Source organism: Oryctolagus cuniculus, chromosome X (assembly GCF_964237555.1).
Source record: "Oryctolagus cuniculus chromosome X, mOryCun1.1, whole genome shotgun sequence".
In the NCBI taxonomy this organism is placed as follows: Eukaryota; Metazoa; Chordata; class Mammalia; order Lagomorpha; family Leporidae; genus Oryctolagus; species Oryctolagus cuniculus.
Window position 1 is genome coordinate 82,336,265 of NC_091453.1, and position 27,854 is coordinate 82,364,118.

The following is a 27,854-nucleotide window of genomic DNA, read 5'->3' on the forward strand; positions in this document are numbered from 1 at the left end:
TTCTGGCTTGCCCTTAGGCTATATACAACAAAATAGCTGCTAGTTTGCTTTTACACTGAGCAAATATTTCTTTTACACACCTTTGTTTTACGCCTCATGACCAACAGCATGTCTTTGCATAAAGAGAGTGCAGGTAGGCAATGAAATGGAGCCCATCTCTTTGCAGAGTTAACAGGATCAGGTGAGGAACAAACCTCTGATTTTGCAGTAACAAACTGAGCTACCCAACTCTAACTATTTCCATTCATTTTCCACTTGACAGTCTTCTAATTAAGTTTGTGATTTCACTAGGCTGGCACTATGTCTATCTCTGTGTTCCATTCAATACCCACCAAGCTGTTGTTGCTCAATAAATCATTACTGATAATGAAGGAAAATCTAATTTTAAAAAATTATAGCTGTTCTGAAAATGCATTTATTTACTTTGTTAAAATAATTATAAGGCAACTGTTTCCTAGATAGATCATTTAACCATGGCATGTGATTTTTAAAAACGATCTTTTTCTTCCAACATCTAGCTTACACTAGAGAGCTATATTAAAGAAATTTAAGGACCCTTGTGATTAGAAATACCTATATCAAAGAACTTTAGAAAACTATTGAGACATTATAAGATAAACTTTAAAAAGATCATGGCAATTTTGAAAATTTTAACTTGGCTTGGTGTTTCTATATTACTTATCTGAGAAAAGAAACTATTTTGGTCACTTTTGGTGGAAGCAAGCAATGACATTTTGTCTTTCTACTTTCCTGGGGATAAAGTACCTGAGTTCCCTTTTTACTTACCCTGAGTGGATTTTCATTAAGGTAAGGGGGTTCACCTTCCACCATTTCAATTGCCATAATTCCCAGAGACCAGATATCAACTTTCGGACCATATGCTTTTCGAGTTACCACCTCAGGTGCCATCCAATAGGGGGTTCCCACCATAGTGCTCCGTTTACTTTGCTCAGGAGTGATCTGGGCACAGAACCCAAAATCAGCTGCAGAGAAGAAAAATCAGTTAAAATAGACCCAAATTATTTTCCTTATATAATAGGTCACTTTGAGATTTGTCTGTACCTTCCTTAGTCAGATACTGAGCTTCCACAACTTCTTGGCTCACATCCTTTTCTTACTTGATCTCTCAGCTGCCTCTGATTTTAAAAAGTTCTGAACTAACTAATATGATGTGTGTTTTTACTAGTCTTCAGTCTAGTTCCCTCTCCCCACCCATTACTGTACTGTCAAACTTACAGAATCTTTCAATTAGGTATTTCCCATTCATCTATATTAGAAGTCATTAGAAATTCTGAAATATTAAGTCTAAGAAATCTGGTCATAATCTACAAAAACACAGTGCTAGACAAATTCTTCTGTTCAAACTGGGCTCTAACTGCTCTCAAATAATGTCCTTTCAGTAGCCATTATTTTCTCAATACAGACAGTAGAAGAGCATAAATTCTCTGATTCTCCATCAAACATCATCTGAACCAAAATACCTACTCAGTTTAACAGAGCCATCCATCCCGAGGAGGATATTGTCACTCTTTATGTCTCTATGGATCACTTGGTTTGAGTGTAAGAAATCCAAAGCTTGGAGGCACTATTGAATCAGGAAAGAAAGTTCTAATTATATCATAAATAACTTTTTTTAATTCCACATCTCATTACTAGATAAATTTTGGGAAAGGGAATACTTTTACATTGTGAAATGAAGTAGATTACCAAAAGATTTAAAACCAACTTTGAAACCACCTTACCATTTTATATCAGTGATGCTGCTTAGCATTATCCTTGTACATATGATGGCTGCCATGACAGACTAGGTCATGAAGAGTGATGATGCGGCAAGTAGCACTAATCGCTAATACAGTCAAACTAACCAATTAATGAAATCATACTTTAGCCCAGTTATCTGGAAACTATGGATCAACGTTGATCTTATATAGATATAGCAAGCTTCAAGTACATGGTCTGATTTGATTGGAGTGAGACTCAGGAATTCACATTTAAAAGAAGTTTCCCAAGCTATTTCTGATGGACAGCTAAACTTTGGAACTGCTTGTAGGTTGTGAGGCAACTATGGCTACCTGTTTGGAAATGCTTTTACACTGTAATACTGGAAGATGGGAACCAGGCTCAGAAGAGAATATTTCCCTGAATGACTCTAAGTGTGATTTACTGCACAAAAAGAAAACCTGACTTTGGTGGATACGTGCATGTGTTTGGGGTAGGAGGAATAGGAATATGGATAAGAAGAGAAATGGAATGAGGAAATTTAAGTGACCAATTTAACATAAGAAAAGGAAAGTTTACCTGTATCATTTAGTTTTATTTTGTTATTATCAGTTTTCAAGTTTCAGTGAGTGAGAATTTCTTCTTTCAACTACAGAAAACCATCCATAATGAATGGGGAACATGACAATGTCCATAATAGATTCCAATGAAGAATATGTGTTTTTTTTTAAAATATTGAACAAAGTAAAAATAATAGAATGTCATTAATTTAGTTTGAAGCTAGAGGGACGGTAGTGTTCTTGGAAAATAAATAGATCCTCAGTCCATCGGGAGGCTACAGGGATATTCAGATCATTTTGGGCAAGTAACTGCTTTCTGAGCTGAAGAAGGATCTTGTTTAAATTGTCTTCTGGAAAATGGTGGGAATATAAAATGGTCTGTATTTGACATGACTCACAGGCTATATTTGACATAACACACAGGATAAGATAACTATTATATAAGCATTTCCCCAGATCAAAAAGAAATTCCATGTCAACAACCCATATTCACTGAGACTACATACAGTATATGGACTTGGATATGGCATCTTGGAGATAGCATGATGAATTCAAAAGATCCATAGAAAAGCAACTAAAAAGGGGGGCTAAGGAGGGTTGTGTAGGGACATGTGAATTGGTTAGTATTTGAACTGAGTTTACACTCTCTGATTGTTTTTCCAGTAGAAAAGTTGTGCTGTTGTTACTTTGACGTTATAATGATTGTGAACATAAAGAACCTCCAATTCTGGTGTTCCTGTAAACTAGAAAAATGTTCTTACCTCTCTGCAGACAGCTGCTATCTGTCCTTCATCCATACAGGTCTCTGTGACCACATCAGTCAAAGAGCCACCAGCCAGGTATTCCATCACTACCCATAGTTCATCACCTACTAAGTAGCTATAAGAAGAAAAGAAAAAGACTTTGACTTGGGATTAAGGAAGCAGGGGCTCTAATACTTCCAGGTCTCAGTTCTGATAAGGTCAACTGTGAGTTGTGCTGTGCCAACTATCTCTGAGTAGTTATTCATGACATACCCCCAAGTGATCAACTATGGGGTAGAAGGTCAACAGAGCCCTACAATTTGGGTAAGGAGAGCATGAAGTTATTGAATTCACCTAAGATCATAGGAAGACACTTTAGCAGTATTATTTATTTATTATTTAGAAGTTATGTTTATCTTCCTACTCAGCAAGAGACAGGAATTACAGAGAATGGGAATGATCCCAAGGATCCCACCCTGCTCTAAGGCCCACATCAGTATAAATAAGGCTTTATATATCCAGAGGTGCTCACACTGCAGTGCCCATACCAGTCACCTGGGAAGTTGGTTAAAAATGAAAATTTACTTAGGCTGATACCATATTTTGGTTATTGTGCAGAGTGCTGTAATGAACATCAGAGTACATGTATCTCTTTCATTCTATTTTTAATTCTACTGAGAAGTATAATAGCTGGGCCCATATGGTAGATCTATTTTTAGTTTTTTTTTTTTCTTTGAGGAACATCCATACTATTCTCCATAATGGCTGCACTAATTTGCATTCCCACTATGTGTGTAGGGTTACCTTTTGTCTACATCCTCACTAGCATTTTTTGGTCTTTTTAATTTGGGGGGCACGTCCATCTGGAAGTTCACTCCCCATATGTCCCCAATGGTTTAGGGGCTGAAGCCTGGGAACAGAGAACACAATCCAGGTTTCCCATGAGGGTGGTAGCAACCTAATTACCCAAACCATCACTGCTGCCACCCAGGGTCTGCATTAGCAGGAAGCTTGAATCAGGAGCAAGAGCCAGGAGTCAAACCCAGGCACTCTTAAATAGGATGTGTGAATCTTAACTACTGTCTTAACTGCTGAGTCAAATGCCCACACTTTTATCTCTTTAATAATAGCCATTCTAACTGGAGCAAGATGAAATCTCATTCTGGTTTTGATCTGCATCTCCCTGATAGCTAGTATTGAGCATTTTTTCATATATTTTATGGCCATTTCTATTTCTTCTTTTGAGAAATGTCCATTCAGATCATTGTCCCATTTCTTAAGTGGACTGGGTGTTTTTCAGTTGTTGTCATCCACCAATGAATTAATGGGTGAAGACAATGTGGGATATAAGTACAATGGAATATTATTCAACTATAAAATAATGAAGTCTTGACTTTTACAGCAAAATGGATGGAAATGAAAGGCACTGTGTTAGGTGAAATGAGCCAGACAAAGAAAATACTACACGTTCTGTCTCTTGTGTGGATTTTTTAGAGTTGATGTGAACTTGGAATACTGATAACTAAGGCTTCCAAAACCTAGGCAGCTCATGAGAAGAGCCTTGGATGATCACTGACGTCATAAAGAAGAGTGTCAATTGTTAACAACAGGAGTCACCGTGCACTTACTCTCCATGTAGAATCTCTGTCCTTAATGTGTTGTACTATGTGAATTAATGGTATAACTAGTACTCAAATAGTACTTTACATTTTGTGTTTCTGTGTGAGTGCAAACTGTTGAAATCTTTACTTAGTATTGAGTTGTTCTTCTGTATATAAAGATAATTAAGAATGAATCTTAATGAAGAATGGGATGGGAGAGGGTGTAGGAGGTGAGACAGGAATGGAGGTGGGAGGGCAGGTATGCAGGGAGGAACCACTATATTCCCAAAGCTCTACCTATGAAATTTGTATTTCTTAAATAAAAGCTAAAAACACAGAAATAAATAAAATAATAAAGAAAAGACCTACAAAAAAGGTACTGATAACTAGAGGCTGGAGAGGGTAGAGAGGGAAGAGAGAAAAAGTGTATAACAGGTACCAAAACACAGTTAGATAGAACAAATAGCTCCTAGTGTTCCACAGAACAGTGAGATGACTATATCTTACAATAATATGTTACAAACTATATAATGAAATAGAGGGGAAGAGCTGGTATTCTCCAAATTTGGAGCAAAAGTAGGGAGGTACGGATGCTGGTTGCCTGATTTGATCAGTTTACACTCTATGCATGAGCTGAAATTTTGCACTGTGCCCCATAAATTTGTACAAATATCACATGTTAATTAAAAGCTTTTAAAATGAAATAAAGAAGACTCAAATACATTCAAAAATGAAAATTCACAGGCCTCATTTCATTAGTAATGGAGAGCAACCTAGAAATCTGCATTTTTTCCAAATACAAATGGAATTTTTACAAAATTATGCCAGGTCACTCTGCTGCAGAGGGTCCTTTGAAGACACTTGATGAAACAGTGACCAAGATGATAATCTGACCCTCCTTTTTCCCTATGAAGTTTTCCTCTTTCTGTATCACTGGCCTACCTGGCCCAAAACATGCAAAGCAAGATCTTAAGTTTATGGCTTCTGAAGACCTAGCCTTATTTCCTTTGTATCCCTGCAGAGAACACAGCACACTGGTGCTAAACAAACACTTATTGAAACTGAGTGAGACAGATGTTAACCACAAGTGAAGAGTTAGTCCTGTCTTTAAATGCCTATTTATAACACACTATTTATAACACACTATTAATACCACGGATGAAAGAAACATTAATTACCTGGTTTAGGAAAAAGGTTTAAGATTAAAGCTGAATTCCCTAGAGCTTACTGTCAGTTAATCACAAAGCACCCATTAAAGCAGAGCCATTGTAGTCAGCCTTCTTCACTGAGACTCCCAGACACTGTACTGGCTGCAAACAAACACTTGATGAAATGTTTTTTACACCCCCGCTCCCTCCCACTTGCCATAGACTATTTCCTGACAATGTAGAGCAGTGATCCTCAAAAGGAAATTATACAAACTGTTTATGTTTAGACCCAAACCCATAAAACATTTCTTCAAGTGTTCGAAGGGTGGACAAAGACAAGTGGGTGCAAGTTTAGCCATGGGTCTAATAGTCTACTACTTCATAGCATTTGAAAAATATGTATAGAATGACTGTTAAGCGAATAAATCTCAAATTAAGTCACTTACCAAGAAAATGACATCCCATAATGGAAACATGTACCCAAGGAGAGAGAACACTTACCTATCTAAATAATTAACAATATTGGGGTTCTTATTTTCCCTCATGACCAGAATTTCATTAATAATTAATTCCTTTTTGGGTTGCTGTTGTAGATTCATCTGCTTTATGGCCACCTGAATGATGATTAAAATATAAGAATAAATTACAAATATCACAATAAATACAAACATTTGTCTTTCAAGGAACACAGAGTGAGGCATACAAATTCATTATCTACTAAACTCTTTCTCTGTGCCAGAAATCTAGGCTTTTTTCCTATGGTCACACGTAATTAAACCATTCACTGCAGATGCTTTGGATACTAATAAACTCCCTTCTCAACTCAGGGCTACACATTTTCTCTAGCATGGATGCCATCAAAGAGGAAACCTGACAAAAATGAATAAAGGAAAATACACATCAAGACTGAATGTTGGCACTTACTTCTTGCCCTGTTGCAATGTCCAGTGCTGTGTAAACAGTCCCTGATGCCCTGTGAAAGTGAAAATTATAAATGAATAAGCAATCAATATATTGTTGCAAACAAATGTCATGTGAAATAAAACATAATTATTCTCAGAAGAAAATCAGTGAAGTCAAGATGAAAGGATGAAGTAAAATGGGAACAACCTTTTTAACAAATTACTATTGTGGAAAGAACATTTAACATGAGATCTACCCTCTTAACAAATTTTAAGTGCACAATACTGGAACAACCATTTTATATAGTAATTGTTCCTGAAACAGTACAGTGTAGTCCTTGAGGTGGGCTAGGAGCTCCACTCAGACTTTCTGGCACCAGTTCATGGGCCATGCACTTTGCAATAATGAATGGAGCAAAATGGACTTGCTCCTTTTAGAAAACTCCCAGATGTTCTAAATATTTCTTAGATCTTGCAACAACCAACATTACAGATCTCTGCTGTAACAGAAGGGCAGTTTTCGTAAGAATATATTATCTTTTGCTTAGGCAACTTTAAACTAAGGCAACTTTAAACTAAACTTCACTTTTAGCACAGGGACTGAGCGGCTCTTTTCATATATTTCTGATTCTAAAGAATATCTTCATCTAACAAATAAATCACTCTCAGTGCCGTACTTCTATGGGAGTTACACAGAGCAGTAACAATGTGGCTTTACTGTTGAGTCATTGCTTTTTCCTTTTTGCTAAATTTCTCAACTGCTTTAGAGGTGCCGCTCTAAACCAACAACATCCTTTTAAAATCTATCCTTCCTGGGGACAGCACTGTGACATAGCAGGTAAAGCAGCCGCCTGCGGCACCTGCAGTCCATATGCATGCCGGTTTGTGTACCGACTGCTCCTCTTCTGATCCAACTCTCTGCTATGGCCTGGGAAACAGTAGAAGATGGCCCAAGTCCTTGGGCCCCTGCACCCACGTGGGAGACGCAGAAGGAGCTCCTGGCTCCTTGTTTCAGATTATCCCAGCTCCCACCATTGTAGCCATTTGGGGAGTGAACCAGTGGTTGGAAGACCTTTCTGTCTCTCCCTCTCACTGTATTTAACTCTACCTCTCAAATAAATAAATAAATCTTTAAAACAATCTATTCTTCCTTAAGTCTTGGTAGTACTCATGCTTCCATTTTCACTTAAATTATGGGGTTCCCTTGCTTTGCAAATAGAAATTGTATAGTAAAGCTGAATTCACAATAAGTTTTCTGTGAATCTTAGCGTATTCTGATACTCTTCCTAACCTTACCCCTAAGAAAAAGAAAAAAAAGTCAATTTCATTTGTGGTGAATAATATAGAATAAAGATTTTCCCTGGGATTCACCAGGCATTGTAATGCTCTAATGTTGCTGTCAAAGGTTTCTGGTAATTGTAATTTCTCCCTTGATCTCTATCCCTGTTGCTTTGTTTTCTGAGTCTAGGAATTCCTCTTTTGTGTCATGTATTCCCTTGCTGTTCCTTGTCCCTAGATGTCCCAAAATATTTCTCACAATCTAGGAAGTTCATATATTATCTGCTCTCAGGGAATAGGATGGGTATTATAGTACAAAAAATTGACTCTTAGTAGAGAACTGAGTTATAATATTTGTCCTAACTTTAATAAGTTGAATGACCTTGGGCTAGTCATTTCCCTTCACCAAGTTTCAGTCCCCTCACATGGAAAATAGTGATCATAGGGGGCATATTTGGTACAGAAGTTAAGATGCTGCTTGACACACCTGCATCACATATTAGGGTGTCTGGGTTTGAGTTCTGGTACTGCTTCCCATTCAGCTTCCTGCTAATTGGGAACCCTGGGAGGCAGCAGGTGATTTTCCCTGTACCTGGGTCCCTGCCACCCATGTCAGAGATCTAGATTGAGTTCTGGGCTCCCAGAGTTGACCTGGCCCAGCCCCAGCTGTTGTGGCATTTGGGGAATGAACCAGTGAAAGGAAGCTCTCTCTCTCTCTGTCTCTGTCTCTGACTCTGTTTCTTCACCTTTTAAATAAAATGAGAATTTAAAATGTTTTTAAAAAAGAAAATAGTGACCACAATAACATAAACATGTACTGAACACGTAGGTGTCAGAAACTGCACCAGGAACTATGTCTAATTTAACTTCTGTAATCTTTACCATATTTCTATAAGGGAGGTGCTCTTATTCCCATGTTAGAGTTGAGGATTCTGAGGCTCAGAGAGGTTAAGTAACCTGTCCAAAGTTAGACAACTTACAATCCAAACCTGTCTGACTCAGTTATTTACAAAGCACAGGAAATAGACTACTGACTTCTAATGTTCTTTCATTCTTTGATATATAATTAAAACTCTATTGCCCATTCTATTTGGGTTTTGAATATTTATTGGAATTAAGCTAAAAAGTCATAATCAATAGATGCCACCTAAACTAGTGTTTAGCAATTCTAGAGATTTCTTGTGCTTGAGGATTATGTCAAACAAATCATTCTTTCAATTTCGCATGCTTGAGATTCTGGTTTCAGAGCACATATTCATCATTGGTGTCCAATAAATATTTGTTGAATGAACAAATTAATAAAAAGCCTTTCAAGCTAACATGAAATTATAATAAGGCTTTTCCTTTCTGTGAAGAAAATATTTCATCTTCTGCTTAAATTTACATAACATACTTCTGTCTTGTAATAAGCTATTAGACACTGCTTACATCAGGCACTAGGGTATGATTTGCCCCTCTGAACTCAGAATTATCTTGACTTCAAAGGAACAGACCACCTTGACATGGCGTGTCTTTCAGCTGCAATAAGCCCTGAGCAACTACTTAAATCCAATGGCAATAAATGCCTTTAAAAAGGCCTTTACTTAGTTTATTCCTATATATTTAGGATACTTACACAATTCCTTCAGGTGCAACAGAGTGACAGTATCTGCAAAATGAGATAACAATGGTACCTAGCTCACTGGATTACAAAGAACCAAATGGCACAATCTATGTAAGCATTTAGCCCAGACCATAGTTGATGTGTAATATGGTAACTGCTATTATTATCGTCTGTTGCTGCTGCTCTTGTTACCAGTTTCACAGAAAGGGAGATTGTTTCACTGAACTGTTAGTTGGCCCCACCCAATCTTCCAGCCACAGCATCTTTGCTAACATTTGTCCCTATTTCCTAAAAGGACTGAGGCTAAGAATGACCCTATTGGAACATTTTTAGAGGCTTCATGTTCTTCATTCCCCTAGGAAAGTGTTTTTTTAAGCTTAGAAAACCTTAATCAAATAAAACCATATGCAAAAAGCCTCCATATATAAAACAATTTTTTTTTTCATTTTATTTGAAAGACAGACACAGCAACAGAGAGAGACAGTGAGCTTTCATTTGCTGGTTCTACTCCACAAATGTCTGCAGTGGCCAGGAGCCTGGAACTCAAGCTAAGTCTCCCACAAGGATGACAGGGACCCAAGAAACTTGAACTGTCACCTCCTTCCTCCTAGGGTGTGCATTAGCAGGAAACTGGATAGGAAGCAGAGGGCATGCTTGAACTCAGGCACTCCAATATTGGATACAGGCTTCCCAAGCAGCATCTTAACCACTGCATCAAACATATGCCCCTGAAAGAAATAAACCTGGAGCTGCTCCAGCTAAAGCTAGGGAGGAAGGCCCAATATGCCCATCCAGGTGATCTTTCCCATATTTACCCCATCCACCCCTAGCCCAGATCCTGAGCTCATTTCCAGTGTCCTAGAGACTAGCATTTTGAATGACTTGGCATGCAAGGGGGATTATGATTTAATGTCTCTGGAATTTTACCTTTCAAATCATTGAGTTTTCTGTCCAACCCCTCCCCCCCAGCATCTTATTGTCTTAAAATTGCTAGAATACCAATATCCTAGGTTGTATGGCATTCAGTATCACAGAATTGCCATAAGTTTCCAAGTTCGCAGAGTTTTAAACATCTTGAAACTCTAGAGCTATTATTAACTAAAAATTAGCTTTTCTGTCGTTTCTCCTTTCCCCTTCTTTTTGCATATTTGCAATTGTCTAGTGGGAGCCACTTTTCCTTCCTCCCCACCCTTGCTCCCTGTTCATTCCCTATCCCACTTAACACCCCTGGCCAAACCAAACATATTTTTAGGAAGTTGGACTTCATTGCTCTGACCAACAAGGTACTGATTTACCCAAATTTCAACATTTGTTGAACCCACAATTTAAGTGCACAAACTTGGGGTACTCACAGAGTAAAACCTACCACCTTATCCACAACTACCTTACCACGACTAATATTTCTCCTCTCCCCAGTTCTGATGTCTTTCCATGTTCAACAATTTAAGATTCAACTGGTATAAATGTGGACTTTTCCTTCAATGTTTCCACATCTCCAATATTCATCTATTAAAGTGCTCTCATCAACAGCAGTGTTCATTTCCATTCACTCAAACCTCCTCCCCTAATTAAAATTCTACTGGTGGTTACTGGGCAAGTAACTTAATCTCTCTGTGGCTCAAGATTAAAGGAAGATTAAATGTATATGGTGCTTACAATATGTACAGTCATAGCATCTAGTAATTACCCAATAAATATTAGCAATAATGATAATTATCATTACTTGGTTGATTCTTAATATAGTCATTAGGTTTCCAAATTGTAGTCTGTGTATAACTAGGAAGTTCTTTAAAAATCTGGGAGTTTTCAAGATATTTAATATTTTAAAATTCATAAGAGAAATTTGACATTTACCTAAGAAAGATAACTCAAATATCACATTTATTTACTTTTAGTTAGAATTATATTAACTTTGTGATAATGGATATTACATGCTAATTAAGAGCTGTAAATAGCAGTTAAATATATTTTTGCTTTGTAAAGTATAAGAAGTAAATTCTTAACACAGCTTAAAAATAAAAATTATTTATAACATGACACTTACAAAGCCAAATAGTTGAAGTGGTCCTTGGTCATGAAGGTGAGAAGCTCTTGCCTTGTATTCATTAAAGCACAGTAGTGTATACACACTCTCAAAGAAAAAGCCAACCATATGTCACACTGATTTTTAATAGAGCTTTGCAACAGGCTGGAGTATATCAAAGAATCTCAATGCATATCTTTATAAAATAAAATTGTAATTCCCTTTAATAAAAGACAGTATCATACAGTATTTTAGGCTGGGAGTAACTCAGAAAGTAAACTAACAAAGAAGGGAGTTAAAAATTCATAATTATATGGAGTGTGAAAATGGTTTACATTGCCAATTTGATGTTTATGCTAACTATGCAATGACATTGATCCCTGTTATTCCTCCATTCCAGTTATATTGAAGCCAGACTGCCATAGGGTGACATTTGCTTATGATGAAGATTTTGTTTATTCCAAATCTCAAGGGAAACTAGAGATCATCCAGTTTGACCTCCTTATTACAGATGAGAAAGCTGAAGTTCAACAACCAAGAGGGTATGACTAATATGACCCAGCTAGTAAGCAACAAAGGTCCCCTAAATGTGAGTTAGAGATCTTTCAATTAACTATATTGTGATTAAAGATTGAACAGACTGTTCAAGCATTGGGCCTCATCATCAATTACAGTGTGAGGAGTCTTGCTGGCTTCTTGGCATCACATTAAATGTTTTATCAACAGTCTCTCCTGTGCTTGCTTCGGCAGCACATATACTAAAATTGGAACAGTCTCTCCCTGACAGGGCCAAGCACTTAATACTCAAATGGAAACATTGCCATCTAGCCTAAAGGGTCTAAGAAGAAACAATTTACTATTTTTTAAAATTTTTTTCACAAGTCAGTTTATTAGCAGTATTCATTAAATTTTGATGTTTTCTACTAAAAGCCAATGTCAAGCCATCATCATGAGTGGTTGCCAAAGTAGGAAAATGGCAGGACTAATAATTTAGATAAATTACTCTCATTTCAGCATAGAAATGGGACAAAGGAGGGAAAGAAGGCAAGGAATTAAAGATAGGCAGAGGCTCTTAGACTGGAAGAAAACAGAAAAGGGGGCTAGTGAACTCAATAAGGTCCAAGGGGAGCCTAGTAGGAATGAGTTGAGGAAGCCAGAAGGATAGGCATTATTCCCCTTTAAGGTCACAAGTATAAATCTGAGGCTAATAAGGTCACAGTCAAGAACTTAATCCCTATTTAGGGTGGTTATTCTTTTGCATCTGCTCCTAGTTCTACTGCTATTCCTGCTGAGAAAGGCTCATTTATTGAACCTTTCTCTCCACCAGCTCCCTGTAGACGATGTCACTTAATGCCCACTCTGTACAACAATATGAAGTAAGTTATATTATCTTCATTTTATAAATGTGGAAATTGAAACTGGGAAATGGTAAGGAGCTTTCCCAAGGTTACACAATTAGTCAGCAACTGAGTTTAAAAATGTGTCAGTTTAACTCCACTCCATGCTCTTAAACAGCAATTCATGTTCTTTACTGGACTTTTGGAATTTTTTCATCAATGCTAAATTCAAGTGTGGTACTTCTTAAAGCTAACACTTGTGTCCGTTATGTTAAGATGCCTCCCTAAAATATTATCTGGTACCTAATTTTCTACTCACTTAGTCCAAGGTCCACATATGCTTTTTGAGACATTAAGTTTGTCCCAAGGCACGATATGCTTGATTCCTTTGGGATAACCATGCAAAAGATGGTCCTGTTTCTGGAAACAATTAAGATTGGTTAGGTGACTGACAATGGACTGAGGCTAGAGTTAGTTATTTTTTTAATTAATTAATTTATTTATTTGAGAGGTAGAGTTACAGAGAGAGGTAGAGACAGAGAAAGAAGTCTTCCATCTACTGGTTCACTCTCCAGATGGCTGCAGCAGCCAGTGCAGGGTCGATCTGAAGCCAAAAGTCAGGAGTTTCTGCCAGGTGTCCCACACAGGTTCATGGGCCCAAGCACATGAGTCTCTTCTAATGCTTTCCCAGGATATAGTAGAAACCTGGGTTAGAAAAGGAGCAGCCGTGATAACTAACAGGCGCCAAAAGTGAGGGCTTAGCCCACTACACCAGAGCACTGACCCCAAATTTTTAAAATTTATTTTCTTTTTAATTTGAAATGCAGAGTTAGAGAGAGGGAGAGACTTTCCATCTGCTGGTTCACTCCCCAAATGGCTGCAATGGTCGGAACTGGGCAATACTGAAGTCAGGAGACAGGAGCTTCATTTGAGTCTCCCACCTGAGTGCAGGGGTCCAAGCACTTGGGCCTTTTTCCGATGCTTTCCCAGGTGCATTAGCAGGGAACTGGACTGGAAGTGGAGAAGCTGAGAATAGAACTGGTACCCATATGTGATGCTGGTGCTGCAGGCAGCAGATTAACCCACTGTGGCACAGCGCTGGCCCTCAAGAGTTACTCTGTAATACTGGATTTTGTCATCTTCTGAGTGCTACAGGAAGTTTCTGCGTATAGGCTTTTATCTAGAAATTGTCTCATTATTTCAATTTCTGCCTATCTTTAATGCTCTTGACACATTTCAAAAAGTTTGTGGAAAATGAAATTAAAGATAATTTTTTCGAAACCTCAATATGTATGGATTTTAATTTTTTTGCAAGAAAATATACTTGTCTTCTAATTCCATTTCCCACCAACTTTTAAGAAGTTTTTCTTTTTACCTTCAAAGTATGTGTGCACGTGCACATACATACAGAGATAACTTCCATCTGCTGGTTCACTCTCCAAATACCTGCAACAGTCGGGGCTGGTTCAGGCTGAAGCCATAATCCAGGAACTCAATTCAGGTCTCTCACATGGATATTGGGAACCCAAGTACTTGAGCTATCACCTGCTGCTTCCAAGGGTGTGCATTAGCAGAAAGCTGGATGAGAAACAGAACCAAGACTCGAACCCATGCTTAAAGCTAACACTTGTGTCCGTTATGTTAAGATGCCTCCCTAAAATATTATCTGGTACCTAATTTTCTACTCACTTAGTCCAAGGTCCACATATGCTTTTTGAGACATTAAGTTTGTCCCAAGGCACGATATGCTTGATTCCTTTGGGATAACCACTCCTAAATGGGATTTGGGATCCCAAGCAGTGACTTACCTGCTGCACTAAACACCCACTGCACCAAGTACCCACCATGCCATGAACTGTTTAAGCACCCATGTACATAGGTATGCATATTTATACTACCATGCATTTACTTGTTTTGTTAAAACATAAGTTCTTTAGGGCTCAGGAATGGTGAAGAACAGTGTTATCACCACATGCAATAACTTTTCTGAAGAGAGTTTCAGAGTGTTTTCCTTTGTGTAATTTATTTCTCAAAAGTACATATTTAAGTTCAAGAAGTATGTACAATCATGTTTTCTCAGTGCCTTTCTAAGTACACAGAATGCAGCCAGGGTCAGGTGGTACAATTTTTAATTGCTAGGATTATGAGCTGGAAAAGGAAATTTTCTGTTCTTTGGCTAGGGCATGAGTTATCCCAGAGAAATCAAGGTCATCTAATTTTAAATAGAGCTGTAGCACATCATGGGTGTATAGTCAGGGAGCTCAATGGGTTTCAGTACAGTGATAATGAGGCCACAGTTACAAGGATTAATCCCTGGAAAGGCCAGATAACTCTCAGTTTACTCAGTCCAACATTCAATCTAAGCAGCTGCTTCAGAGTGTGTGCCACTGGTTTCAAGAGGGCCTGGACAGGAAAGGGTAGCAGGTTCCTTAATACAAGCTCATTACTATGGCTGGAAAAACAATTTAATATACCACCTCTGATAATGGTGGTTGATGGAGTGGCATCGTCTTTCTTTACAAGTCATAGCACACAACACAATGCATTTAAGAGCATTAAGCAGAACAAAGAACATCTTCAATTGCTTCCTAAACATTGTTCTTCACAAATGCTAATGTACTTTCAATCTCCTATATCACAAAGCCTATTATAAATCTCAAACTACATCTACCTGGTGCTCCATAGCAATGTTCTACCTTGTGTGCCCCCAAATATTTCAATGATAAAGCAAATGCTTTTGGATATGTGGTCCTATGTAAAAGATTATTTCTATAAGCGCACTAGACACCACTTATGCTCTTGCCCATAGCCACCCTTAGTTCTGTGCTCTAAAATGCTTTGTCAGGTTCTCTAAACCAAGCTGCTATTCATCAAGTCCTTGAAGAAATAAGTTCCAAAACTATTCATCTACAATATAGGAACTTCATGTCAGAGTAAGAAGTGGGATCCTCATTAAGTAGCAGAGATAAGTCTGCAAAATACCTACCATGATATATTTACTTTCTCAAACATTAAAGCTAAAATTAATTTACAGTGAAAGAGACTGAATGGTTGATTACACATGAACTAGTAGTAAAGTTTGTTTGCAATTATGAATGAATCAATCATATTCACATTTCATGCAATGATATGATTAGCAAAGATCCAGATATTAGACAAAATTCCTTTAGCCAGATGTTTATACCTAGAAGGAAAATGATTTCAAGAAATGCTTGCATTGTCACTTTCTGTTGAGGTAGCTGTGTGGCTGATCTCAATTATGTAAAGATACAACATAAAACAAAGATACTTTGGTATTATACAGACATGGAATATATTGGCTAGTGGACTATTCAGAATAATCTTTTGTTTTCTCACATGGTTTCTTGTTACAGTTCCTTTTTCATACATTTTCTCTTTAAAAAATCACTGTGGGGGACAGGTTTTTTATTATAGTATTATGCCCCCCAAATAAATGAATACAACTGTATTGGCAAGGGTGTAAGCAAAACGGCACTCTCTCATTCATTGTTGATGGAATGCTGAATAGAACAACCTCTATGCAGAGCAACTTGGAAATCAGAAATGCACATATCCTTTCATGTAACAAGTCTGAGGAATTTATCCTAATGATAAATTTTCACAAGTTAGAAATGATTCATTTCTAAGGATCTTCACTGAAGTCTTGTTTGTAACAGGAAAATATCAGAATCACACTAAAAGTCTATCAATAGGAGTCTGGTTAAATAAATTATATTACATGCAAACAGTAAAGCAGTGTGCATCCCATCTCAAAAACACAGGCACCTTACAAAAAGGAGTTACATAATATGTTACCACATTTGTTAAAAATATATCCACAACAGAGAGAGAGTCGGGGGCTGGGGGAGAGAGAGGAAAATGCAGAAATGCATCATATATACAAGCTAAGGAGTTTTTTCCTCCAAAAAACTTCCCAAAAAGTAGGCAGTTACTTTATATTCAAATCATTATGAAATATCTAATGTAATGTGGTACTTTTTCCATATTAACTTATTTTTACCCACAAAGTACAGTTTGGGACAGAATAAAAAGGAAAGGATGTAAATAACTTCTGAAGGTATGACCTAATGACTGCAAATTTTAGATGTTATAACAAACATTTAAAAGCTCTCTTGCAAAACTAACACAGTGAAAGGGGCTCCTATTAGCCAAGGACAGGACAGTCTGACCAGCAAAAGAAGCTGTAATGAATTCAAATGAATAGAAGTCAAAAGTATAAAAACCTATGGGTTTATAAAGGTATCTTTTACATAAATGAGAACATCTTCTTCCTCACCTAAAAAATCAAAACATGTTTCATTAAACACTTTTGGAAGTAACTTAAGTACCAACTCCTAATACTGTGTTGGCAATTGAAAAACTAAGTATTTAAGAAGCTTCTACACAACAAAGGAAACACTCAGCAAAGTAAAAAGGCAAACAACAGAATGGGAGAAAATATTTGCAAAGTATTTATCTGATAAGTAATATCCAGGATGTAAAAGAGCTTAAGAAGCTCAAAAGCAACAAAAAAGTGATCCAATTAAGAAATGGGGAAAGGATATGAACAGGCATTTTTCAAAGGATGAATACAAATAGCCAATAGACACATGAAAATATGCTCAGAATCACTACCCATCAGGGAAACGCAAATAAAAGCCACAATGGGATTTTGCCTCACCTCAATTAGAATGTCAATCATTCAATAATAAAAAAATAACAAATGCTGGTGAGAATGTGGGGAAAAGGTACCATAATACATTGTTGGTAGCAATGTAAATTAGTAAAACCATATGGAAATTTCTCAGAAATCGGAAAATACATTTACTGTATAGCTCAGGTATTCATCTCCTGGGAATTTACCAAAGGAGATGAAAGCATACAAAAGAGTTATCTGTACCTCTATGTTTATAGCAGATAAATTCACAATAGCTAAGATATGAATCAATCCAGATGTCCATCAATTGATAACTGGATAAAGCAATTGTGGTATATATACACAATGGAATACTACTCAGCCATAGAAAAGAATGAAATCCTGACTTTTGCTAAAAAGAAATGATGCACATGAAGATCAATATGCTCAGTGAAATAAGCCAGTCCCCAAAAGACAAATATCATATGTTTTCCCTAATTTGTGATAACTAATATACAGGGTACAAAAATGTAATATATATGGGTAAAATTGACATTATAAAATTTGATTATTTTTATAGCCTATACTCCTGAGGAACATTGAGGAACATTTTTCTACTTATTACTTGTTTAATTCTTTACTTAATGAAGTCACCAGATATATTTCTGAAAAACTCATGTTGTTGGATTAACAATTTAGAGGTATTTCACTTACATTCTTTCCTTTTTTTCAAACTTTGCACACATCTGCTCAAAACCTCTGCACTGGTAGCCAATTACAGAGCACTTTTCACAGCAAACCTTGGGAAATAATGTCAGTTTTAGCCTTCAACTCATAGCTATAGCCTCGAGTGATTAGCCATGCCATTCTGAACTTGATTTATGGAAGATGGAGGCCAATTCTCTGGCCCCAGGCCTGAATGCTGGGAATGCAGAAACCCATACTGGAAAAATTTAGTTTTCCAAGTAGATGAAGGTGATTAATGGAGAGGTTATTCTCAAATCCAGCTCCCAAGAGTGAGCTGTTGTGCTCTGTGGAACTGAAAATGGAATGCTGGCCTGATTATTCCTAGCATCAAATGATTACTGACACCATTTTGAATGTCACAATAATAGGTAAAGCAAAACAATTAAAAATCCTGACTTAATGAAAAGAAAAAAAAACTCTACATATTGAGAATACAGTTGTGTTTGTCTAATGTAGGCCAATAATTTATGGAAAAATCAATTAAGAAACATTTAAGGAAAAATTTAATAAAGCTGTTTTTTAGGCTGGTGTTGTGGCTCACTTGGCTAATCCTGCAGCGCCGGCATCCCAGGTTCTAGTCCCAGTTGGAGCGCCGGGTACTAGTCCCGGTTGCTCCTCTTCCAGTCCAGCTCTCTGCTGTGGCCCAGGAGGGCAGTGGAGGATGGCTCAAGCGCTTGGGTCCCTGTACCTGCATGGGAGACCGGGAGGAAGTACTGGCTCCTGGCTTCGGATTGGCGCAGTGCCGGCCGTAGTGGCCATTAGGAGAGTGAACCAACGGAAGGAAGAGCTTTCTCTCTGTCTCTTTCCCACTGTCTATAACTCTCTCTCTGTCTCTCTCTCTCACTGTCTAACTCTGCCTGGCAAAAAATTTTTTTTTAAAATCTGGCTTTTAATCTAGAAAAAGAAATCAATATTTTGCTCATTCATTTAAAAATCTAAGAACAGAGAGCAAACAATATACTAACAACAGCAAAAAATAAAACTAGTAAATTAAATGATAAAATCACAGTAAATAGACTTGTTACTGAATGGCATCTTAAAAGCTATGTTAAAAACTGCATCCTGATTTTATAGTATGACCATTTGGGTTTGTGTGCATGAAAATGGGCAGTGAAAAATTAAGCCAAAACACAGGAAAAAGACAGATACACAGTACGCACAGATACCCAAATGATAAAGAATGAAATGTGGTGAAGCAAATCAAGCTATTGTCAGAGAAAAAGAGATGAGGATACTCTGAAAAAAGAGAGAGACAGAGAGACATAAAGCACAAAAAAGACTTGTATGTATAGATGAAAAGATAGAGGAAAGAGGAAAGGACAGTTAGAAAGATATACATTTTAATTAGTTCAATTAATGCTTACTGAGACAAAAACAGACCCAGTGAGATAGGGGCAGCAGATAGGGGAAGCTCTATAGTTCTCTGAGTGTGGCCAAAGTAAACCTGGCTGTTGACCATAACTTTACAAAAATTGTTTTTGAGGGCTTACTTAGTAGAAAAACACTAAAGGAGACAAAAAGGAAAATAAAATAGATTGTATACTCCTTAAGAAACTGAGTTGGGACTATGTTGGTTTCCTCTTTCCTTAAAATGATTAATTTCTTAGGAATTTAAAATAGTTCTTTCTCAACAACAAGCATGAGTTCTGCTTTGACTTTTTATTTTAAAGATTTTACAAAGGTCCTTTCAGAATTTTCCTCTTCACCTTTAGAAAGAAGCATAAATAATAGTGAGAGAGGAGAATCCCTTGTATATGCAAAGTTGCTTAGCAGCCTAATCATTGTTCTTGGAAAATTAGTATTGCTTCATTACTTGATATCTGGGAGATAGTAGAAACCATCCATGATTTTTTTTCTTTTCTAAATTCAATGTTCCTTTTTGCTTAGTTTGATCTTAGTGGGAATGAACAACTAAAGCAAAATTATAACATTTCTCACTCCCACTCTCCCAAAACAATACTAAATAAACTACTTTATGAATAAGTCTTTTCTATTTAAACCTATAACTAAACTGATGCTGTCCCCTAGAAATACAATGCGAGCAATATTCTAAATCTCCTGTAGTTACATTAAAAATTTTAAAAGATAAAATTAATTTTCATAGTTTTATTTAACACAAGTGTATGCAAAGAATTATCATCTCAACATGTAATCAATATAAAATTTATCAATGAGCTACTTTACATTTTTTAATACTTTCTTTTTAAGATTAGGTGTGTGTTTTACAGTTATAGCACATCTTAATTTAGACTAGTGACATTTTTCAAGTGTTCAATGGCTAAACATGTCTAGCGACTACCATATTTAACAACAAAAACCTACAGTGCCAACTTCTACATGTATTGTATATTGCTTCCTATTGTTAGCTCTACCAGAGAGCCAAAAAATAAATCTAAAATCCTACTTTTGCTTTCTTAGTATATAAAATTGCCTTTGTTTAACCTGCCTTGTGGTGTTTGACCTTTTGGACATGAAGAAAATTAGCTGAAGTTGATATATGGAGCTGTGGAGGTACAGCTTCTTTACTTGACAAATTAACCAGTGCACCAGAGTTTTAGAAAGAAAACTCCAGTAAGAAATGGCGGCTCTGAAGTCAGCACTCCCCTGTACTTAGGTGGATTGATTAGGCTTCTCTCAGTGTTTTACTTGTATCCTATGTAGCCCTCTGTCAGGCACTTATCACTCTAGACAGTTACTTTGAGTTACTTTGAGGCCCACACCATCATTACCAATTAGTTTCTTTGACACTTAAGCATAGTGCTTGGCACATTGTTGGTGCTCAGTAAATGTCTGCTAAACAAATAAGTGAGTTCAAATACATTCACATTCTCATTTGTACCAGACACAGTTAATGTGCCCTATTGCCACTTATGGCGGTAGCTACTCTATTTGATAACATAGACATAGAACATCTCTATCATCACAACAAGTTTTATTGGACAATGTTGTTCTGGAGCAATAGGTGGAAATATTATTTAACCCATTAGGTGACAGAGAGCCCCTAGAGAACACAAAATTCATCTTACTGTGATCAAGGAAAAATACCAATTATATTAATAAGAAATAAAGAAGCAAAAGCACTAACAGGCATACATTTTAGCCTCCTGAAAAGTTCAAATGCAATGAACGCCATTGTGGTTTCCACTGGGAAAATAAATTTGGCCATATATTTCTCCCTGAGCTTCTTTCTCTATCCAAGGGTCTTCTCATCTTGATTCCCATCATGCATAATCCACACACGTGCCCTTCTTAATCTCTAGTCCCAATGTCTAATGAAGGTTTTCCTTTATTTCCCAAGCTATGTAGACAACTTCAAGAGAAGCTTTAATACAAAGGCTGGGAGTGAGGTAAAGCCAAATAAAATATAAAAATCATTAAAAACAGTGAAGCTCCTCTATGATACATAATTTCCTACATTTAAGAATTCCAGAAAAAGCAGAGAAGTGCTTAAAGAAATCCTACAATCCCTATCTAAAATAACTGGTCTTTAATGGCTGATGAGCAAACACAGTTTTGTAGGCATATTAGCTTATTCCTCTCTTCCCAGTGCCTTGCCTCAGCCAGGAGACATTTGGGGTGCCATCCTGGTTGCCAGCATACAGTAACTGGTATACCCAACTCTATGTCTCCTTTTCCATTTAAAGATACCCCTTATCGCTTCTTGGCCTTTTGGCTAAGATCAAGTGTAAAGACACCCCTTAATAACAATCAATTTCTTTAAAGAAAGTTTCTCAGTTTCAAATACTGTCACCTGCTCACACCCTTAGTTTCGTATTGAGGCCAGAGAGGTATGCCTGATTACAGCTGGCTTGCAGAACTGGTGACTCTCACCTTTAGCTCTAGTGAATGATCTAATGCCATGTCTAGCTGATGATCAGTATTATTTAAGGAAATTTACAAAGTTTAAATTCCTGGACCCAACTCTAGACTTTCAAATCAGATCTCTGGCAACGGAGACTAGAAATCTTTAACATGTATACTTAGTGAAATGATCCACCCTGTCTCACTTGGGGATTACTGATCTGTTTTCTTCATACCCTGTCAACTCTGCCCACCCACCTCTGGATTATTCAGTAAAGATTTCCCCCACCCTTACTCTGTTACTTTCCTGTTTGATAATGAAAAAAAAAAATCTTAACTATATCATCCACGTAGATGTAGAAGGAAGAGGTATAAAGGAGATTTTCATACAAGCTAGTAGTTTTATGACCCCACTACTTTTCTAGAGGAATCAGATTGAATCAAACTATACAGGATCAAAATGTCCTTACAAAATTCACTGTCAGCCCAACAATAGCGAATATTCTAGCAGGATGTGTTCCTAGGTTAATTAATAGTCAGCATGCCAGCTGGAAAGGCCAACATTGAGAAGGCAAAACACAAATATAATCCAGGAAATGAGAGGCATAATTTACCAGAAATCCAAGCTGTTATTGAATTTTAAGTGTGTTTCTGGTGCTCATTTTTTGATACTTCAAACAATAATCAATCACTTACCCTTGACCAATTTTTTCAAATCTTGTGTATTTTTTCTTTGGATCTCCAACACTCACAATGCTTCCTAAGAGAGGGATGGGCGGGGATTGAGAAAGAGGAAAACGGAAAGAGATTGAAATTGATGACTGATTTTCCTTTATTTAATAATGAAAATTAAGATGCTAGTGTTAATGACAAATACAAAATTATACTAATACTCCCACATTATTTCTATAATTTATATGAAAATGATACTTTAATTTGGTAAAATAAGAGTGACATATTAATTAATAGAATAATAACCCATTCTTCTTATATCCAAAATTGATATTTGTGAAATAAAAATGATCACAACTCAACTTATAAAATTTCTCATAAAATTATATTATAGATTAGGAGATAAAACACCTAAGCTATTTAAAAATAAAAAGCAAAAAAAAAACAAATTTAAGAACTTTTGCACACTAATAAAATCATTCTCTTCTCCAAAGAGCTGTGAAGTTGAGCATTATGATATATTTAATTCCACTGGACCAGCATCTACTGAGTTATTACTATGCATCTCATTCTGTGCTAAAGGCAATGGGAAATAGAGAATGGACTGAAGGAGAACAAAGTTTGACAGTAAACTAATGAAACTCACGATTATTAAAAATGCATATCCCTGAACCAAGGACCCCACTAGTGCTCCAAACATTTGAATAACTTAACTGAGATATGATTTGCAAACCATAAAGTTCACCCAGTTACAGTGTACAATGTAATGGTTTTTAATATATTTACCTATTGTGCAAACATCATCATGATCTCATTTTAGAACATTGTCATCATTTCAAAAAAAGAAGCCTTATCCCTATTAGCAGTTATTTTATACTTCTTCAGCTTCCCAAACCATCCATAGGCAGCTACCAATCTACTTTCTGTTTCTATAGATTTGTCAAGACAATTCTCAGGAAGTTATAAGGTACATGAAACCACTAATTTTTCATGTTTGGTTCTGAAACAAATATTTGTTTTGCTATTCAGCAAAGCACTCAGAATATGAATACTTGCTATTGCTCACAGTAAATCCCATAGAAAGGACAGTGATTCTTCAATGCAGTGATCAAACAGGTCCAGAAAAATTCTGAGCACCAGCATCATCAGGGGAAAAAGAGTGCAGCCACTCAAGAGGACTACTTTGAAGCATCATTTGTTTGTATGCCTTTGGCCCTTTTTTCTTCTTTGGAAACAAATATCAGTATACTTTTGAGTTATATCTTAGTGAAACATGGCCAAAGAAATGTAGATGGTAAGAAAAGAATTATATGCAGGAACTAATCAACAGAAGATCTTGAAATTCTACCACCTAATTGTTGCTTTTATACATCCCCTTCTCTGCATGCCCATGGCCACTGCCATTGTTCAGGCTTCAATATCTATTATTCAAACAATCGTGTCCGTCAGAACCTGCTTAAGAGACTGCCTTCTATGGATTTCTTTAGGTTTCCTTCTCAATTTCTTTTCCAAAATGTATTTTGCATATGATGACCACGTAATTTTTTCTGCTGAGACTGTCCTGGACAAAGTGTAATGCACCAATACCCTACTTCAGAATGATTTTATTCTACCATTCATAATCTCTCAGAAGTTCCTCCTCACTATAGGATCAAGCCCACATACTAACCAGGGCATACAAGACCGTTTACCATACAGCACCATTTGGCTACTACCTAACCAGTGTAATTTCATATTCTTCTCCTTTCTCTCTGTCTCTCTGTCTCTGTCTCTCTCTCTCTCTCCCGCTCCCTCACTTCCTTCCTATGCTGGATCTTAGTGATCCTATCACTTTTCAGTATTTTACTTTTCAATCACTTAGGTCTTTGCATATAATTCTTTTCCTGCCCTATCTAACACATGAATTATTATGCTTCATTTAAACATGAGAATATTTTAAACATAACAATTTGATCTCAAATTGCCTTCCTTTGTGAAGTCTGCTCTGATGCTGCTAATGAGAATTACAAACTTTGTAAGGGCAAGAGCTTTGTCTTTTTATTCTTATAACTTCTGTTCCTAGACAGTGGTTGTCACTGAAGTAATGTTTTTTTTGACTAAATGAGAATGAGAAAATATGTATTAAGGTATCCAACTGGCTGGTATAGACAGTATATCATGCTAATTTAGACAATGAACTACTTTCTGCGCTAGTGGACAATATAATTCCAACCTTGATATTATATAGTATACTGTGAAAAAATCAGCTAAATATTTTGCTCCTGGATTATTCCATCAGGTTATTGGCATTTTACATTTTGTTTTTTGTGGGTTTTTTGTGATACAAGTTCATGTTTGAGCTATATTAACCAATACTTAGCTAATATATGAGTTGTTACAATATTTTTCCTTTGTATTGCTAATCTTGGTCAATGGTATCACCAATTTATCTTCTCATAGCTTGATTCAGAAATCTGGGAGTCATCTTTGATGTGTTCCTTACCATCATTGCCCACATGCAGTTGTCCACTGAGCCCCGGGCCTGTGTTTATGTATTAGACATCATTAGGATCTGTCTTCCTTCATTATCGCTTCTTTAGCTGAGCCTTCATCATCTTTTGCCTTGGCTGTTGCACCTGCTTCCTAACTTGATTCCCTAGACTCTGCTCACTCTAGTCCAGGCTCCACATCACTATCAGGACACTCGAAGTGTAGGGTTGATTATGTGATTCTCTGGTTCAAGATTCCCTAATACCTACAGGAGAAAGCCCAAACTCCACAGTATGGAGTACAAGGTTCCTGATGATCTGGCTTCTGTTTCTTTTTCCATCTCATGTCTCACCATTTTAGTACTAGAACCTTATGTTCTGACCATAACAAATTAATTGCAGTATATGTTCAGCTCAAACTTAACATTCAACTTCCTCTCCTACAAATTCAGTGTCACCCTTCATCACTGACTCTTTATTAAAGTAACCTTAAATATACTGGAGGTCCCAGATATATGTCTTTAGGTCTTCTTTTTTATTTATTTATTTATTTATTTTTGACAGGCAGAGTGGACAGTGAGAGAGAGAGAGAGAGAGACAGAGACAGAGAGACAGAGAGAAAGGTCTTCCTTTTGCCGTTGGTTCACCCTCCAATGGCCACCGCGGCCGGCGCGCTGCGGCCGGTGCATTGCACTGATCCGAAGGCAGGAGCCAGGTGCTTCTCCTGGTCTCCCATGCGGGTGCAGGGCCCAAGGACTTGGGCCATCCTCCACTGCACTCCCGGGCCATAGCAGAGAGCTGGCCTGGAAGAGGGGCAACCGGGACAGAATCCGGCGCCCCAACCGGGACTAGAACCCGGTGTGCCGGGTGGAGGATTAGCCTATTGAGCCACGGCACCGGCTTTAGGTCTTCTTTACATGCCATCCTCTGCCTGACAGGTCCATCTCATATTTTCTTCATGGCACATCATTTCTGTTTGTGTTTAAAAACTCAGCTTAGATGATGTCTCTTCTAGAAAGACTTTCCTGACTTCTTTGAATACAGTTAACAAAGTCCCTTCTCTGTGCTACTGCTGAATTCTCTCTTTTTCTCTCTTTTGCTTTAGCACTTGTTCTCTTTCTCTGTACTTAATGTATCAAATATCTATCTTTTTGAGACTCCCTTTTTGATTGTGTGTTAAGGACAAGAGTCACAGCTTATTCATCTTCATACCCTCAGTGCCTCCTCACAGAATGCTGCATATGGAATATATCAGGTACTCAATAATTGTTGAATTAGATACAAATAAAATTAGGCACTTTTTTTCTAAATGTCCCAGAGTTTAAGACAGGGGTTGCAGAATGTATTTTACTTGAGCTATATCTATAGAATGCCATCAATTTAGCAATTGCTGAGTTGTTATTTTATTTTTCAAATCATGTAACAGATTTCCACAAAGCTGAGAGCCAGTCTTATCCATATTAGTTATTAATGGGTAAAGGTCTGTTTTTTTTAGTGAAATGATGATTTTAAAATCACTTGAAACTATCATTTTATTCAGTTGATCTTCAGTATATGAAGGTAATTGAAAATGAAAATCGATGAAGGGCAGGATGGGAGAGGGAGTGGGAGAGGGGAGGGCCACGGGAGGGAGGGAGGTTGGCAGGGGGGAAGCCACAACAATACAAAAGTTGCACTTTGTAAATTCACATTTATTAAATAAAAAAACTATATAACAAACAAACAAAAAAGAAACAGAAAAAAAAAGAACTTAATACTTTACCCTTTTAGTATTTTTTATGTTCTACTTAAAACTATTGGTTGAACTCTGTAATTAATACACAATTACTCTTAGGTGTTTAATTAATGCTATAACTAGTACTCAAATAGTATTTTACACTTTGTGTTTCTGTGTGGGTGCAAACTGATGAAATCTTTACTTAATATATGCTAAATTGATCTTCTGTATATAAAGATAATTGAAAATGAATCTTGATGTGAATGGAAGGGGAGAGGGAGTGGGAGAGGGGAGTGTTGTGGGTAGGAGGGAAGTTATGGGGGGGAGCTATTGTAATCCATAAGCTTTACTTTGGAAATTTATGTTCATTAAATAAAATAAAATATAAATTAAAAAATCACTTGAAACCATCATTTTATTCAGCAGTTTACAATCTTCCAAGAGAGTTTTACCCTTAGTTGCTGAGCAAACACTTTTCCAAAGACTGAGAAAAAGCAAATAAGCTTCAGCCCAAGCCACTTTCTGAATTATGGCCAATTCCAATTGGCTGGGTTCAGTTAATGAGGCTTTATGGCAGTAAATTATTCAAGTTTATTTCCATGGTATGCAGAGTTAAAAGAAAAAAATACTGGAAATAAATCTTTTCACAAGGATTACCAAAAGACAACCATTTTGATGAGATTATGCTTCTGAATTGAACTGCTATTCAAATAAAATGGCGTCCCCACACCCACTATCCTTCACAGAAGAGCATGTGCTGCCATCTACTGATGCAAAGCAAGTGTACACAAGACCTTGCTTACAATCCTCAGCCACAAGACAAGCTTTTAAAGGCATCTCCTTCATCAGAACCTTTATAATTTGCTTTCTTAAATTATGTGGAGGAGAAAAAATTATTT

At 36.9% G+C, this 27,854-nt stretch overlaps 1 protein-coding gene across 20 annotated transcripts in view; it reads right to left on the bottom strand.

The window, feature by feature from the left end:
* The window catches only part of PAK3 (p21 (RAC1) activated kinase 3), a 278,987-nt gene that overhangs the window by 26,850 nt on the left and 224,283 nt on the right, over positions 1-27,854 (bottom strand). For all 20 annotated transcript variants that reach the window (XM_070067235.1, XM_051827257.2, XM_017349809.3 and 17 more), the window contains 6 exons: positions 22,795-22,858; positions 6,696-6,744; positions 6,273-6,385; positions 3,041-3,158; positions 1,486-1,585; positions 787-983 (listed from right to left, as the gene is read on the bottom strand). In XM_070067235.1, coding sequence (XP_069923336.1) covers positions 787-983; positions 1,486-1,585; positions 3,041-3,158; positions 6,273-6,385; positions 6,696-6,744; positions 22,795-22,858 — 641 coding nt within the window. The remainder of the gene's footprint in view (positions 1-786; positions 984-1,485; positions 1,586-3,040; positions 3,159-6,272; positions 6,386-6,695; positions 6,745-22,794; positions 22,859-27,854) is intronic.